Source organism: Ipomoea nil, unplaced genomic scaffold, assembly GCF_001879475.1.
Source record: "Ipomoea nil cultivar Tokyo-kokei standard unplaced genomic scaffold, Asagao_1.1 scaffold1237, whole genome shotgun sequence".
Classification (NCBI taxonomy): domain Eukaryota; kingdom Viridiplantae; phylum Streptophyta; class Magnoliopsida; order Solanales; family Convolvulaceae; genus Ipomoea; species Ipomoea nil.
In genome coordinates this window covers 2,523,890-2,541,781 of record NW_017617665.1, presented here as the reverse complement: position 1 = coordinate 2,541,781, position 17,892 = coordinate 2,523,890, and the positions used below count along the sequence as shown (strand labels likewise).

General features: G+C 38.1%; 2 protein-coding genes across 3 annotated transcripts; one reads left to right on the top strand and one right to left on the bottom strand.

Annotated features, from left to right (window-relative positions):
* Positions 1–9,063: 9,063 nt before the first annotated feature.
* On the top strand, positions 9,064–13,538 carry LOC109184013. Of its 2 annotated transcripts, none has more exons than XM_019334043.1 (5): positions 9,064–9,866; positions 11,464–11,617; positions 12,562–12,785; positions 12,915–13,088; positions 13,191–13,538. In XM_019334043.1, exons 1-5 carry the CDS (start codon positions 9,633–9,635, stop codon positions 13,308–13,310), a joined length of 906 nt encoding a protein of 301 aa, XP_019189588.1. In that variant the 5' UTR covers positions 9,064–9,632; the 3' UTR covers positions 13,311–13,538. The 2 variants fall into 2 exon arrangements, with proteins under 2 accessions (XP_019189588.1, XP_019189589.1); XM_019334044.1 differs by having other exon boundaries at positions 9,632–9,866; positions 13,224–13,527.
* A 132-nt stretch (positions 13,539–13,670) lies between these two features.
* LOC109184011 (putative disease resistance RPP13-like protein 3) lies at positions 13,671–17,213 on the bottom strand. The gene is made up of 2 exons (XM_019334038.1): positions 14,078–17,213; positions 13,671–13,949 (listed from the first exon to the last, which is right to left on the bottom strand). The coding sequence occupies exons 1-2, from the start codon at positions 17,074–17,076 to the stop codon at positions 13,901–13,903; spliced, it is 3,048 nt and encodes a 1,015-aa protein (XP_019189583.1). The 5' UTR covers positions 17,077–17,213; the 3' UTR covers positions 13,671–13,900.
* Positions 17,214–17,892: the final 679 nt, after the last annotated feature.

Sequence of the window (17,892 nt, the reverse complement as noted above, 5' to 3'; positions counted from 1 at the left end):
TAGAGCGGTTAGTCTAATCGATGCTATGCATTAATTCTCAAATAGCCATAATGTAAATTAGGGGAACGTTAGGCTGTGCAACTATGCAAGCTGTGCACGGTTGCAATTCATAATTTTTATATTGTACATTCATAAAATCTATACTGTAGATTCATAATTTCTAAATCGTATAGTAGATTCATAATTTCTAAACCGTATAGTAGATTCATAATTTAAATACAATAGATTCATAATTTCTATACAGTAGATTCATAATTTCTATACTTCAAATTCATAATATATGTACTGTAGGTTCATAATTTCTAAACTGTATATTTATCAAATTATGAACATATAGTTCTGTGATTTGTGAATACAGAGTTCAACAATTGGGAATATGAACATCGAAAATTATGAACATATAGCTCTATAATTATGAACATATAGCTTTATCACATGTTTACAAACCTAATATTGTAGATTCATAATTTAAATACAATAGATTCATAATTTCTATACTGTAGATTCATAATACAATAGATTCATAAATTCTAAACTGTGCGATTGCGAAGAGAGAATGGGATGTTTGAATGTGAAAGGAAACCGCCTAACGCTGTTAACGATAATGAAAAAGGAACTTTTCTTTTTAAATTTGGAACGGCATCGTTTTACAACAATGTTCACCATGCATGGTGCACAACATAATTTGCCTAAATTAGGTTGACCCAATATTGGCACAATAGTTATGCTGTGCAACCGAATGTACCATGCGCATGGTGCATACGATGCAAAACGACGTCGTTTTGACTAAAAACACGCGTCCCACTTAAAAAAAAAAATCCAGGTTCGATTCTCGGCAATAGCATTATTGTGGATATATAGTTATGAATTTCTGGATATATAGTTATAAATTTGTGGATATATAGTGATGAATTTATGGATATTTAGTTCATTCATTGTGGATATTTAGTTCATTCATTGTAGATATTTACTTCATTCATTCATTCATTGTGGATTTTTACTTCATTCATTCATTCATTGTGGATTTTTACTTCATTCATTCACTGTGGATATATAGTTATAAATTTGTGAATATATAGTTATGAATTTCTGGATATATAAAAATGCTATTGCCGGGAATCGAACCTGATTTCTTCTTTAAGTGAGACGCGCGTTTTTTTAACCAAAACGGCGCCATTTTACAACCGTATGCACCTTGCAAGGTGAATTCGGTTGCACAGCATAATTTGCGATATTGGCACACATGGACTTGGAATTGTTGCAGATCATGTTACGCCAACCCACTTTAGATTGTGGATCAAATGATCAATGCGACCCAACCCACTTAATTTATTAAAAATTTTAATTTCATATTCTTAAAAATGGTTTGAGTTTATAAACTATATTTTGCACTTTTTAAAATTTTAAAGTTTATTCTCGACGGAGGCATGTTGGGAATTCGGGAAACTTCATTTTTATTTGACTCAACCAGACATTCTCGTAGGACATGTTGGAGAGCCTGATCATGTGGATGACCTAGTCATTGATGCCAAATCACGAAAGAGGCACAAGCCGTGACAAACGCATAATGAAACTTTGGAACCGACAACGTGTACAAGCCCCCCGAGCTGGGTCCTTTAAGAAGTACCGTCTTGGTTTTGCAGTCCTTCACAACAAAGAATGTAGGGTGAAATTCAAAGAAACGGTTATTATCATTAGCGAATCGATTAACAGATAATAACGACACGGAGAGTTCGGGGACATGTAAAATATTAGATAATTTTAACGACTTTGAAACTTACGAGATTAACGCATGACCGACACTAGAGATCCCCAAACCTGTGCCATTACCCACTCGGAGTACATCGCCGTCGTGGTAGTCCTCGGAATGCGTCATGACACCGGAGTCCGGAGTGGCATGCGTCGACGCACCGGTGTCCAGGAGCCAGGTCGTGACGTCCGATGCCACTCCGCCTTCACCAGCGACGGCGACATGCGCCTGTGACGGCGGTGTGCCCATGTGACCTGCAAATTTGACATCTCGGTGCACCTCCTCGCCCACGACCACCACGGCCACCGCGCTGATTGCCATCGCGTCCCTGTCCTCCGCGCGGATGTCTGCCGGAACCACCATCTCCTTGCTGCCTTCTGCCTCGTCCAGCGTATAACGCCGAGGGTAAGCCACCCGGCATTACGGTTGCCACCGATGAGAAATCCTCGACATGGATGAACTGCTGAGCTTGCAGATAATCCTCCAGCTGTGGTATTGACACCAGATTGCCCGAAACAGCCAGGGAGGCTGCCATAGCCCGGAACTCCGGACGCAGCCCCTGGAAAACATATAAGTTCTGTTCGTCTAGTGTCATGGTGCGCTCGGCCAACGCCAGATCTTCCACCAGCAGCTGAGTGCATCCCAAGTATTCGGATGGTGTGCTGTCTCCTTGCCGTAAGGTGTAACACCCCAGATTTTCAAGATATTTAAAACTTATAAATTAAGGGTGAAATCTCATTAAATCCCAAACAGAGTACGAGTGTACGGGGTGCTATGCCACACCTGAGCTAGAGAACTCAGGTGCACAGGCTAACTAACTAATGTCTCAAAGATATGAATGCATAAACATGGCACGCAGGCCGAAAGGGAAACTAACTATTTCTATAATCCAAGCTCTAGCGCACTCCAGTGACTTAATCTTCTGTGCCTGAAAGCCAAATATATCTGTTCAGCGAGAGATGCTGGTAACCCACTCCAACGCGTTGAAATACATTACATATAGAGATATATATATAGATATACGAAAAGTCATTTCGAAGCATGAAGATATAACCTACGAGACTCTAGCTTTTAAAACCGGGAATGACTCGACAGATAAGCCTAGACACAAGCAACAGTTATAACCAGCGTATATGATCCACAACAGGCAAGACAGATAAAGATAAGCACAATTAATAATCACAACCCAACATAAACAATCCCCAGCATAAACCCCTTAGTCACATCCCCCAATATACTCATAAACACAACTCCTCCATATCTCATCACATAACACACTTTGTTGGCGCCACAGGACCAATCGCATGCCCATACATGAGGGTCAGCGCATATAGCTCTGACGCGACCCCGCAGCACCCTGCCCCGTCTCACATTACGGAGGAGCCGATCGCAACCGACTGATGGACCTTTGTCCTACATAATATTTATATACCTGACCGGTCTTTACCAGCCTGGTTAACAGTTGGGATGGTTCTCAGCCCATTCAACTGCCCGTATAGTGGACCTTTGTCCTATATAATATTTATATACCTGACCGGTCTCTACCAGCCTGGTTAACAGCCGGTATGGTTCTCAGCCCATCCGACTGCCCGTATAGTGGAACTTAGTCCTATATAATATTTATATACCTGACCGGTCTCTACCAGCCTGGTTAACAGCCGGTATGGTTCTCAGCCCACCCGACTGCCCGTATAGCCCGATTGATCTTAACCAACTCGGGGTTACATGCACACATAACACATAGCAAGTACATGCAACCCACATTAACACATTGGGAAGGGGGAGAAAACGTATAACAAAACCTATGCGTGATCCATCACATACTAAGAATAGTCCTAAGGGGTTCATACTTCTTCCACCTAGGTCAACGAGATACCAATTCAACTAGCATGCAATATAATAGACTCATAAACCTACGAACGGTACCCGAAATATCAAACTAGACAAAGGCACGATTAACGGAGTCCGTTGGGACACCACGGGGGACGGGGAAACATCAAACGGGGAAGTCGAGATCCCGAGGGGGATAATTTTCCAGCGGGTAGCTGGTGGGTGGGGGGCCACCCGCCGGGCATTACTGTTCCGGGCAGCGGGTCGCCGGCGGGCAGCTGCCCGCCCGCCGGCCGCCCGCTGCCGGAGATGTGTTTTCCGGCCGTGGGTAGGTGGCGGGTCCCCTACCCCCCACTGACTCTTATCACACAATTTCGCCCCGGGAACCATTGTGGAACCCGAAACCATGCTTAGACACTTTACAACGCAATTAACGACAACACGTAGACAATTAACGGATCAAATACGAGAAACGAACGGCACATAACCTATCATGCTTTTCTAAACATAATCAACACCCAAACATGCGATTTCCCCACCCGATAAACCAAGAATAATATCATACGATACAACCTAGGGTTCTAGTCACTTTTATATCAACAAGAATACGGTTCGTCTTCTAATTGCAAGGTTCGGTAAGAATAACACATAAGCATCAAGAACAACACACAACTATCAAGAACATCATATAATCATCAAGAGCTCCATATAATCATCAAGAACACCATAACTATCGAGAATCTCCCAATATCAAGATTACCAAGATCCCCCATGGGATCATCACATCAATCATCAATAATATCATCACAAATCCGCAATATACAATAATATGGGGAAACCCTAAGGGGGAATCATAACTATGAAAATAGGTTTCGTTGAGACATGGGTTACCTCTTAGCCTTAATTAATTCCTTGGCTATGAAGGGTCTTTCTTTAAGCTTTCTTGCTTTCTTGATTTCTTCTAAGGGGATTCTTGGAGCTCTTTGGGTGGTGGGGCGTTAATGTGGTGGGGGGTTTCTAGGTGCCTCTTAAGTCCCCTATTTATATATTTAGGAGTCCTAGTTAGGAACTAATATTATGGGCTTGCTAGTTCTATTTCTTTTGGGACTAAGGATTGGGTTTAGGGATAAGGGCCTGTGGACTATGGTGGGCCTTCCTAATTAATTATTGTGATTTAATTCTTTCTTTTGGGTAATTGATTAAATGATTTAATTGATCTTAGGGGTCGTAACACGGGGTGTTACATAAGGACTGAAACTGCCAAGGAATGAAAGTTAATTTTGTTTTGTTAAAAAAAATTAAAGTTTAGAGTAAATACCAGCCAAGGTCCCTCGAGTTTGGTGGTTTCACCACCTATAGTCCCTAACTTCCGTAATTACCATCCGTAGTCCTCCGAGTTGCGAAAAGTGACCTGCTACCATCCTCCCGTTAGTTTTTGCCGTCTAAGCCGTCAAAAGTAAGGGTTAAAATGTCATTTAGCATACTGATCCCTTGTACTGCTACAAATGGTGTTGCTCCAGCTGAACTACACAAACGACATGCAAAACACGGTGGAAGCTGTTAACATGATGAGAAGAGCGTAGCCATAACGCGGCCCCAGGAGATCACACATTGGATCCTCGAAGAATCCGCCGACGGTTTCTGCTGATTCTTCTTCTGCTTCATCAAGTACGGCACCTCTTTCCATCCGTGGTCGCTGTTACTAATGACTTCGATGCCGAAGACTTCGAGAGGCATGGATTTCTCTTCCATTTTCAGAGGGGATCGAAGACAAACTTTGGGGAAAGAGATCGAAGAAAACGGGAAGTGAATGACATGATTAACCAGCCTTGAAAAAATACTCCCGAAGAAGAGCTTGAACAATTTGGCTTTGTGCTCTGAATCCACCGGCAGAGCGCATTTCACCGTTGTATCTGTGGGCACAATCGGTGAGGCGATGGCGACGGTGAAACCCTTCTATATCCGCAATTAATGTCTTTAATTCGTCTCTTCGAATTGAAATAAGTGTTTAGGGATACTTAAAAGGGATTATTAATCTGCTGATTTGAGGTGGATTCGTGGCCTGCTCACCAGGAAGAACGGCGGTCGCCGGAGGAGATGAGAACGCTGCTAGATCCGCTCACAGATCCGTCGCCGGCACCGTCGATAAATACAAAGAAAAAAAAAGAGTAATTCAACTTCCACCAACCCCATCACAGATCTTAACAAAATTGATCATAAAAAAACAAAAGGGAAAAAATAAGAAGAAGAAGAAGAAGAAGAGAAGAGAAGATATGATGCTTCCCATTTTCCTCCGCCGACCCTCTCGATGCACTCCTCTGGTTCTCTGATCTCAACGCCGTAATCTCAGAATTCCTGTCCCCAACCAATCAAACCCAAAAATTTACTAAAACCCCAAAATTAAAATCCCTTTGCAGTTCAGATTCCCCACCCCCCCCCCCCCCCTCCAAAAAAAAAAAAAGGAGATTCTATTTATTGATACGGACCTGGTGTGGCGTGGTGGGAGAAAAAGCGGTGTCTTTGACGGAGAGGGTGAGGACGCGCGACGATGTCGATCCTCCGGCGCAACGTACGCCGGCGTGCCGCACGTGGTGTGGAGGAGCCTGTCCTGCTTGCGTGACTCTTGATTTCCTATAAATGGAGGTATGCATTTTGTGATTTTTTTTTTTTATTTCTAAATGTTTTGTTATATGCTAAATGACATTTTTACCCTTACTTTTGACGGTTTAGACGACATAAATTAACAAGAGGATGGTAGCAGGTCACTTTTCGCAACTCGGAGGATCACGGATGGTAATTACAGAAGTCGGGGACTATAGGTCGTTAAACCACCAAACTCGAGGGACCTTAGCTGGTATTTACTCTAAAGTTTATTACTTATTTGTAGAATTGTTAACTATATATTATTTGTACATTTATGAAGTTAAAATATACTTTTAACAATTAAAGTGGAGTTAATTCTACCATAGATCAATTGTCTTTGGTGGCAATTTTAAATTTAGTTCAGACTATCATTTTTGTCATTTAACATCCAAGACTATTATTTTTTGAACACTTTTTGTCTTTCTCATGACTTTTTATATTTTTAGTAAGAGGCTACTAAGGGTATTTTTGTCTCTTCATTTTTTTTTTTTTTTGTTATTTTTTCAACTTTACTAAAATCAGTTGAAAAATATGGTTACTTGTTGTAATTAGGTGCAATTTCATATTTTAAACGAATGATATAATTTTATTAGTATTACAAAAATTTAAAGCCCATACATCTCATTACAAATTAGGTGATATAACTTGATTAAAAAAAAAAAAAAAAAAAAACAGGGAAAATGGTCAAATACACCCTCGAACGTCATATGAGAAGTCAATTCGGCCCCCAAAATTTAGAAAGTGTAATTAGACACATCAACATATTAATTTAGTGCATCAAGTCATCAAGACCCAAAAATCTAATAATGATCTGCAATAGCAGGTCAATAATGCAATAGAGCTCCGGCAACCTTTGGGGAAAATCTGGCGATGACGCGACTAGCAAGTCACCAGAAAAGGCGACTGGTTAGCGATGATGGAAAAATTCCGATCAGCTGTGCGAAATTTCTCCGGTATCAATTTCGTGGTAGCATCCGTCCAGCGGTGTTGTTCTACGTATAACAATTTTCTTCTCGCGAATTTTGGTCTAGTAGCAGCTAATTCTAGTCGGCGGCTAACAATCTGGGTGGCAGTGTGTTATGGATTCTTGTTTAATTTTAGCAGCATCGAATTGTTTCTTGGCACAGTGAACAAATCTTGGCAAGAATTCTTGACTTTTTCTTCCATTGTTTTGCCTTTTCCTTCATTGTTTTATCAACACTATTATTTTGAATTTGGATTGCTTGCCTAGATTTTTCTTCAATGGATTTTGTTAGTTGGTTCATATCAGTACTAACAATTAAACAAAGTGCAATGCAAATTAATCAAAAGAACAATATTTAGAAGGAAGAGAACCAGAAAGAACTAGCTGATGTCCAAAATTGCTTCCAATTTGAAGAATTCAATTCGCTACCGCTCGCCAAAGTGGATTACTAATGATGCCAAATTAATGGTTGCCGATCGGAGCTACGTCTTGAAATATGTTGCGCCGAACCAGAAAATCGCACAACTAAAAACATAGTCACTGTTACACCGGAGGACTCAATGCCGCACGCATAACAGAAATCGCCGCAACAACTGCCCCGATAGCCTTAGAAATTCTTCGGTCGCCTTTTCCGGCGACTTGCTGGTCGCCCCGTCATTGGATTTTCCTGAAAGGTCGTCAGACCTCTGCCTATGCATTATTGACTTGCTATTGGAGGTTATTATTAGGTTTTTGGGTCTTGATGTACTAAATGAATATGTTGATGTGTCTAATTGCAACCTTCAAAAGTTCGGGGATGTAATTGACTTCTTATATAATGTTCAAGGGTGTATTTGACCCTTTTCCCAAAAAAACACATACAATGTTATGTGCAGGGACGGAGCCAGAAATTCGGTTGAGAGGGGGGTGAAGAAGTATAGACAGATTCAGAAATTTTTTCCAGTAAAGACGAGTCATTAAAACAAAATAAATAATTTAAAAAAATAAATAAATTACCTAAGAATATATTTGTAAATATTGTTGGATACGGACGAAAAATAAAACACATCGAAACTTTATAAAAATATACATAACAAAATAAGAAACATAATTAATTTGATAAAATAATTTGAATAGAAAACACATTATAAGAAACTGTAAAACTATATTAATACTAGGATTCAAACACTTAACATTTACTATTATTAAACATGTGTTTTTTCAACTAATCTAACTCATTTCTTATTAACATGTAATAATTTTTTTATACTAATACTAAAACTTGTACTATATATAAATATATACATACAAAATTATATATGGAATGGAGGTGTGGTGAGGGGGCAGCTTCCCCCGCCCCCTTTGGCTCCGCCCATGGTTATGTGGAGTAATATGGAGTAATTATATAATTTGTGGAGCAAGATTTGAATTTTTCTCAGTAGGTTTGAATTGCTATCAGTTACAAATTTATATTTTCAATTTAATTGAACCATACACATGTTTAAATCACATCTTATTAAAGCATATTAAAAGGAAACTAAGTGTTTATACAAATTGGATGGTATAAGAATGTGTGTGAGGAGATGTGAGCTTTTTTGTTGTATTTGACAAAAAGTTTTGAAAGATTAGAGCAAAAATTGAGTGATGAAGGAAATCCACATTCACTACTTAAACGTGTATATGTTTCACTTCTATATAATGTGATTGCTTTTAAGTTTTAACATCGTGCGAATGTGGTATGACCTAGATTTATGTAAATCGAGTTCTTCTTTTTTTTTTTTAAGAAAAAAACAAGTTTCAAGGGGTTAGAGTGGAAATTCGAAGAGTGGGAGGGTGAGATTGTAATTTTGTGATAGAGTTTTGTTTGTGTGGACAATTACCAAGAAAGAAAGAAAAGGATAAACAAACTGAGAAAAAGAGGCGGCGGGAATCTCCGATTCTCCGGCCACGTATCCCTTTCCCTCTCCGACTTGATAAAGCCATCCCTTAAACGTGGCACAACACTATAGGTCAATTCCCAGAATTTTAAATTTAATTTTTTTTGTGCAAATAATTTCTTCCGTAAAAGAAAAAGTAAAAAAGTTTCATTTCAGGTATATAGCAGATTAATAAACCCTCACTTCCTCAAAATCTCTCTTTTCATTCTCAATCGTAGAGAGAAATCAATAGTCGTTGTGGATTTGGTCGGTGTATACGTAATCACGTATGCGTGTGTTTGTGTATATGTTTGTTAATAGATAGATAGATTGATAGTTGTAGTTTGATTGGAATTGGGAATTCGTCGGTGGTTGTTGGGTGTGGTTGCGAGTTTGGATTGATTAATTGATGGATTGATTGATCGGATCTTGGATTTTTTTTTTTTGCTGTGTCCGAATTGGTGTGCGATTTGATCTGCATGAGCGGTGGAACGGCGAGTGAGGAATTGTTGTTGTTGTGAAGGTTTTGTCGTGGTGGAATATCCACAACATGTCTGCCATAGTGTGCGGCAAGAGATCAAGCATCTTCGAGGATTTGCCGTCATCGTCGCCGTCGTCAGCAGGATCTCCGTCGTCCCCGCCGAGCGCGAAAAGGATCCGCTGCTCGTCTTTCTCTCCGCCGAGGTCCGCCGCCGCCGCCAGTTTATTCTCGGCTGCTTCCTGGACATCGGTTTCAACGCCGCTTGGTTATTTGGTTGCTCGCTTCCCTAGCATGGACAAAGAGGTTTTGGTTTAATTTATCCTTATCAAGACTTCATTTTTCAAGTTTTTTGAATTTAAAGTTTATGTTTTTAGCTATTCTGAATTGTTGTATTGGAATTGGGAATGACTTATTGGTATTCTAATGCCATTTATCGAACTTATTGCTTGAGATTTTGTAGGGCAGTGTTAGGGTTGCGCAAACTTTATTGCAATTCTTATTTTCTTAGTACTGTGTCAATTAAAACCCTGGATTTTATCTGAAGCTAATAACTTCTCCCAGTACTCTCAAATTGTCATGACTTTCAAAATTTTGTTGGAGAAATGTGTGATTTTGGTTGGCTTATGGAGTACTTTGTGCAATATTTGTCAATGAATTTCACTTGTATGGTTATCAAAAATTTGGCTGTCATATATATATATATATATATATCACTCAAATTCTTGGACTGGAAGTATATGGTTCCATTGTTTCACATTAACTATTCAACTGGCACTGTTTGATCATATTCTGATTATGAACTTGTGAGTTATATCAGTCTATAGTGTATTGGAGTTCATTATATTATATTATATTTTTTCATATATTATATGAAGTTGATATGAAGAGCAAGTTTTGAATTGATTACCAGTAATACTATTAATACTAGCCTAACATAATACTGCTGAAAGTTGCAATTCTGATACCATTTTTTGTGTATGCTTGGTGAATTATGTGCCTTGTATTTTAAAAGCTGCAATAGGATTTGTTCAATATATACTAATACTACCACATGAAATTCATAAGTGAACTAAGTCCAACATAATTTACCTATCTATTGTAGCAGCTTATGTGTTTAAGACTGTTCAGAGGTTTATTCATCCGTGTAAATAGAATCTATGTAAGCAAACATATACTTTAGCTCCGCTCATGGAATTGTTCATGTCACCAATCGCTGTGTAATTATGTATTAAAGTTTAAATTTATTGCAGAGGAAAGAATACACTTATGTTACATATATTGACAAAATGCTCTGTAAAATTTTCTGCCAATTTACACAAGTCCACTCAAGTTGATTAGGATGCATAGTTAAGTTTCGTAAAGTTGCACGAATGGATAGTGAGGGTGAGATAAGGAAATATTAGACAGAAAAAGGAGCCCTCATTTAGGTTCCCATATCACTTAGTGGCCTCACCCATTCCACATTACCACCTACTGATGATGCTGAAGTCTGGGAACAATAGATTGCTGTAATTCATTCCAACTGATGATGTTTTAACTTTGGCAGGAAAGATTGCCGTAATGCGTGTAGATTTAACTTTTTAATTTAAATGTGTATCCTTTTCTACCTGTAGTTATGCTAGAAATGGGTAGGTATGAAAGAAAAATAATGTGCTTATTTCATCAGTTTTCTTTTTCTTTTTTTGTTCCTCTCCAAAATCATTAATTGGTAATTTGTTGTACAAAACAGTAAACAATCTTGTAACAACTAACAAGTCAACATGTTATTATCTCAAGTTAGCATACTTTACGGTTGTTCTGAGAGAACTTTCAATTCCATTCCTGATTGTGGATTGTGTTGGGTGTTTAATCCCTTTAGCCCATTTACCTTTTGATCTATATTGATTTAGTTATTTTGCAGTTGCTGGAAAAGGCACTTCACGAATGTGGTAATGATCTTGATTCTGCTATCAAAAGCCTAAATGAGCTTTTCTTGGGGTCTGGTGAGAATATGGGCTCAGCTACAGGGAAGCCTGATGCTAGCTTGGAGGCCAGCACACAGATTTTAAATCAAGGTGCATTTTTTTCCTGATTTAGTGTTAAGTGTTTTTTGCTTGTGGATTTATATCTTCTTTCTTGTCTGTGATATTTGGGATTATAATTTGAATTGCAATCCTTTAACAATAGGAAATTTTTGGTTTTGTATTTGTGCATCCCCTGTGTTTGTTTCTATGCAGATTGGACTTCTCAGTTTTGACTGGGCATAATTTTTTTTCAATATAAGAATTAGAACTGTGAATTTGTCAATGTTAAGCTGAAGAAAACATGGGTTAGAATTTGTACATTTTTTTCATGTTTTCCCTAACCTAAGATGAGCTGTTGTTTTCTGATATCTGATTATTGTTTGATAGACAATTTCTGCTATTCTTTGACCAGTTATTGGCTATCATGACCAGTTATTTTTGTATATGTTGATGCTGATTGTAGGCAAATTATACCATGGTGCGTTGTGAACCCTGGTCCAAAAATAACCTTAAGATTATGTGTCTGTAATTGACACATACCTGCCATTAATAGTTTTTGTATCTGTAAACAAATTGAAGGCACATAACATGGTAATTACAGATTTACAGACATATAACATGATAACTACAGACACATAAATTGTTAACTGCAAGTACATAATATGTTAATGGTAGACACATAATGCCGTTAACATATTCTATACCTGCAGTTAATAGTTTGTGTCTGTAGTTATCATGTTATGTGCTTTCAATTTGTTTAGAGATACAAAAACTGTTAACTGGGATTCAATTGTCTAGTAGACCATAACAAAATAGGATATGTAGTGCCCCTTTAATTTTATTTGTTTATTTATTTATGTTTTCTGTTGAATGTAAATTGGGATTCTATGTTGATTCTTTAAGTGGGCATTCATAATCACCAGTGAAACCGCACATGGATACTTTCTTAAAATTGTTTGCCTTCTGCACCAACTTTAGACATTTTACTTGTGCAGGTAACTCAACAAGTAATGGGGGTGATGGCACACCTCAAGAGCAACCATCTGCAAATAAACAACCTCCCATCAATAGGGAAGAATTTGTCGAGATTTTTGTTAGAGAAATGACGATGGCGTCCAATATAGATGATGCTAAAGCCCGTGCTTCACGAGCTCTTGAGGTTTTTGAGAAGTCCATTTATGCGAATGCATCTGAAACTGCCACTCAGAGTTTCCAGCAGGTAGTTTGTTAGTATGGAATTATATTCTTCTTGCTGTGTTCTTATAAATTACCCTCATATAGCATTTGTCACAAACGTTTTTCTCCGCAAAACTATTTTCATCTAAAGTTTGTCTCTTCTTAACTTCAGGAGAACCTGATACTGAAACAACAGCTTGAAGCCTTATTACAGGAGAACAATATTTTGAAACGGGCTGTTTCCATACAACATGAGCGGCAGAAAGAATTCGAGGAAAGAGGCCAAGAAGTGAACCAATTGAAGCAGCTCTTGGCTCAATACCAAGAGCAGCTTAGGACTCTCGAGGTAAAATCATAACCCTGAAAATTTTTAAAGAACCCTTTGTTGTTATCTAATGCCCTCTCAGTGAACTTCGAAAACTTTTTACTCCGTATTTGTTATAAATAGGGCTCACTCTTCATATTATTGCGTCCCCATCAGGTTAACAACTATGCCCTTGCAATGCACCTCAAACAAGCACAACAAAGTAACTCCATGCCGGGGCGATTCAACCCAGACATCTTTTAGTGTGTATGATGTGAGCTTGGCCGTGGTAGACTGCCTAGCAACCACGTACTCAGTTGAGCTAAGTATTTACGTATGCTTTAGTTAGCCATCATTTGGTAGATTGCCATTGCTGTCTTCTAAGGCAAAGTGTGATTGTCATCTGACTTAACTCTGGTGTGTTTATTTGCAATTAGTTGCCTTTAATTTTATCAATAAATATATTGAAATATTTCCAGAATCGTTTTCAACGCACTTTTGTGTCCCATGGTATTTGCAATAACTAATCATTTGAAAATATTTTATTATACTTGTCTGCTTTATTCTTGTTATGCATATTCTTGCAATAACTAATCATTTGAAAAAACATTTTTTCACCCCACCTTACAGTATACTCAACATTCCAACTTGAACAAGATTCTTATCAATAAGATCTTATATAGACTCACAACTGATAGAAATCCTTCGGAAATTCAAAAATAAACAATCTCTTCTAGCCAAATATCAATAATGAATCAATGATGCTATTGTATTAAATGAAGTACTGGTAATTCATCAATGAGGTCTGCTAAAATGAATTTCCACCATATGCACAGCACTTCCCAATCCCATTTTCACAGTATGCGGAATACCATACTATGCCTTTTTCCTTCCCTGGGGATTCTGCATTAGAACATTTAAAAAATTCCTTTAAAAACATCTCTATGGATAATCAGACTAGAAAGAACACAATTATAATTTCAACCCCAGATATGTTCAATGTTGTTGAGAGACAGGTAGAAAGTAGAAACCTGTCATAACGAAGAACGAAAGTATCATTCCCAGAATCTTGTTGCACTTGTTGAATGCGCTCAGCGGAAGTGATGCTGGAGTCTGAACATTGATTTAACTCTATTAATTGGAGAGTGGCAATATCTGCAAAATTGCTGGGAATCTCTTCCAACATAGAACACCAGCGTAGGACTAGACATTCAAGGTTGGGAAAATGATCGTCAGTTGCTTCCCAGTACCTTAGATATGATTCATGTATGAGCAAGTGTTTTAATCGACGAAATCCCCCATCTCTAGATTCCCATTTTGGGCCATCAACAGCATTCTTCAGCTTAAGAACTTCAAGCTTGGGCAATTTACCAATAACATCCATATCCTTCCAGTCTAGTTTTGTTTCAGCGAGTTTTAGTGTCTTAAGATTTGGCAGAAAATTTTCCAAGCTCAACATCTCCAAATAGTCAGTTGTTCTGAACCCCCAAGAAATGATGTTTCCACGAATCTTTAGCTTCTGGAGTTTATACAAGTAGGCAAGATTTTTAAACCAATTGGATTCTTTGCATTCTGGGATATCCTCCAAGCTTTGAACTCCAAGATCCATTAGATTTGGTGCTCTCATGAACAATTCCTTTGTACAACTCCTGCAATCCAACCAACGAATAGTATGCAAGTTCTCTTGAATTGATCTCGGAGGAACTCGACAATAAATGTCATAAAAACAGAGATGCCTTAATTGAGGTAATCCCCAAATTTCAAAGAGGTTTTCTTCACACTCTATCTGTGCAGCAACTACTAATATCTTTAGATTTGACAACATGAACCAGGGTAGATCGCCAATAAGCAGAGTGTGGAATTTTAAGATTCTCAAATGAACAAGACTCATAATCTGTCTGAGTGTACTGGTGTTGTCAATTTCAGACAATACCAATACCCTTAACAGCTTAAAATTTACAGCTGAGGGGAGCTTGAAGAAAATGTGATCACTAAACCAAAGAGCTGAAATTCTTAATTGGGTAATCCATTGTTGAGCATTAGGAGAATAGTTTGTTGGTTCTCTCCTATGCTTCCGAGACATGGCACCATCTTCCTTCTTATACAAAAGATTCTCTCTTTCGGCTTCTCTTAAGACCAACTCAAGCAAGACATCATGCATTTGGCATTCCTTGATTTCTCCACAACTCTTTCTATAAACTTGAACAAGATTTCTATCTATAAGGTCTTGTATATACTCCTTTGCCACATCTTCCAAGCCCTTAGACTTCACAACCTTTAGAAACCCCTCTGAAAGCCAAAAATGAACAATCTCGTCTACCGAAATCTTAGAGCCTTTTGGAAAAATTCCAAACGACAAAAAACAAGGTTTAAGGTGGTGAGGTAGGAAGGTGTAACTCAAACTGAGGATGTCTGCAAATTGTTGATCATCAAGACTAAGTGCACTAACATTTTTTGCAATATGCTCCCATTCACTCAAGGTTTGCTTGGATTTTGAGAGAAGTCCAGCAGTCACAATAATTGCAAGAGGTAATCCTTTGCACTTGTCTACTATATCTCTACCAATACTTTCAAATTGAGGGGATAAAGCTATTTTCTCAGAGACTTTGTGGTGAAAAAGGCTCCAACTTTCATGAGAATCTAAGAAACTCATGTTATGATAAGAATTGCTCCCCGTGCTTGCATACTCAGCTACATTTTTAAGTCGAGTGGTCAACAATATTCGACTTCCATTTTTATCTTCTGGAAAGTATTTCAACAAATCACTCCAAACATCTATTCTCCATATGTCATCTATGATGATCAAATACCTTTTTCGCTTTAGACATTTGTATACCTGCTCAGACAGTTCATCATTACTTTCACCATTCCACGAGTCAAGAGAATGTAGAATGCATTGCAACACTTGTCTTGGATTATACTCCTGTGAGATACTAACCCATGCTCGACAATCAAAATGAGAAATTATTGTTACATCCTCGTAAACACTTCGAGCTAAGGTGGTTTTGCCAATGCCTCCCATTCCCACAATTGAGACAATTACTCGCTCCAAGGAATTCCGATTCAACTTGTCCATTATCGTGTTGAAATCCTCATTGCATCCCACCACCATTTTGGTTGTAGACTTCAAGGTATGTTGCAGCAAGTTGCCACCCTCACATCCTGAACCACCAAGCATACTATCCAGCATTTTAGAATTTCTGGACTGATTGAACTCATTCTTAATCTTCAGTAGCTTTTTCTTGATGCTACCTGTGTGTTTGATGCCTTGAGAGAAGATTCGACGAAGCCTTTGTCGAGCCTCTATCATTTGCTTTGTGTATTTTCTGAGATAAGAGGCTCTTGATTCTTGTATGATTAGGATTTTTGCTTCAAGCAAGGTTACTAAGATTAGTTCAGCAGGCAAACTCTCTGCTGGGACATCCATGACCATTACAAGATTTGCATTCAAATGTATTGAGAAATGGACATCTTGTTCATCTATGACAGCACTAAATTCTTCATCCAAGCTAGGCTCAAGCTTTACGACATCACTAAATTCTTCATCCAAGCTAGGCTCAAGCTTTATGACATCACTAAATTCTTCATCCAAGCGAGGCTCAAGCTTTTCGCAGAGAGATGTGACCCTTCTTCTTATATGAGCAGGCATATAGGGCACCGGAATCGCAAAGTGTTTCCTTAGTCTGGCACACACATAAACAAAATCCATGGCTTCCATTTCCTGGATTTCCCAATTCACGATTGGAAGAAGCTCCAGAGCAGATTCAAGCCTAATCTTCATCGCTTTCCCGAGGTGAAGCAATGTCAGTTGCTGTTCAATTTGGAACCTTAAATCCACAGAAACGTCTCTAATTCTTGCCTCCAAAACATTGCCCACCTTGAGATCTTCTTCAAGAAGGGTTTGCACAAAACAAAGATTCCGGTAAAGAGATCTGACCTTCCTTTTGGTGCGGAGAGTGAATAGCGGTTTGGATTGGAGGAAGTTGTGGTGTAGGATGTCCATTAAAGTAGTTGCAGCAGCGAAAGCCATAGCCGATGATGATGTTATTAGCTTCGGATTTGCAGAGGAGAGGGTTTGAGAAAGTTGGAATGTGGAAGAAAGGAGAAAAAGAAGAAGAAATGAGATCTCGATTATTTAGCACTGTTTTTAGCTTTAAGCCATTACAGGATTTGGTGTCCTTTCTTATAATCAGATCGAATGGGATTGAAGCATTGCTTTATAAGATTCCTTTCAAAGTTCGGCGGGAAAAATGATAAAGTGAATAAAACAACGCGTCTCTATTTAATTGGAGCAATAAAAAGAAAGCACTGAATAATGTGATCCATTTTTTGCAAAAACTTGTTTGAAATTGTTTCACCAGGGTGATTAAAATGAAATGTAATACTAATTAATAATAAAAATATTTGTTACTTCATCTATATCATTTTATGTGTCTGATTCGATTAATGAGACTTGATTGAAGTTATTTGGCTAAAGTGTCATCCCGCACCATGAACTATAACGGATTATTCATGCCGCACCCTGAACTTTCATAAGTGATGTTTAGAATCACAAACCATTAATTGTGGCACCGGTAATATGCTGGTGCGGGATGACACTTTCATAATATTAAATTTAGTATTTGTATACAAAATTTATATATTTAGAAATTACACTAAAAGTATTATTAAACACAAAAATTAATTTTAAAAATAAGTAAAAAATACTAAAGAAAATAAAGAGTTGATTTGACCAATAAATAGTAAGTAATACATATAAAATTGGATAGAGAGAGTATTTATTATGGAAAATGTAATATTTTGGAAGAAAAATATACTTCATAATACTTTTACAAATATTACATTT

Excerpts from the sequence above, each read along its gene's own strand:
- LOC109184013 (XM_019334043.1), top strand. The coding sequence starts at position 9,633 with ATGTCTGCCATAGTGTGCGGCAAGAGATCAAGCATCTTCGAGGATTTG. Across the intron at positions 9,867-11,463 it reads TCCCTAGCATGGACAAAGAG|TTGCTGGAAAAGGCACTTCA; the intron begins GTTTTGGTTTAA and ends GTTATTTTGCAG. Across the intron at positions 12,786-12,914 it reads CCACTCAGAGTTTCCAGCAG|GAGAACCTGATACTGAAACA; the intron begins GTAGTTTGTTAG and ends TCTTAACTTCAG.
- LOC109184011 (XM_019334038.1), bottom strand. The coding sequence starts at position 17,076 with ATGGCTTTCGCTGCTGCAACTACTTTAATGGACATCCTACACCACAAC. Across the intron at positions 13,950-14,077 it reads TTCGTTCTTCGTTATGACAG|AATCCCCAGGGAAGGAAAAA; the intron begins GTTTCTACTTTC and ends GTTCTAATGCAG.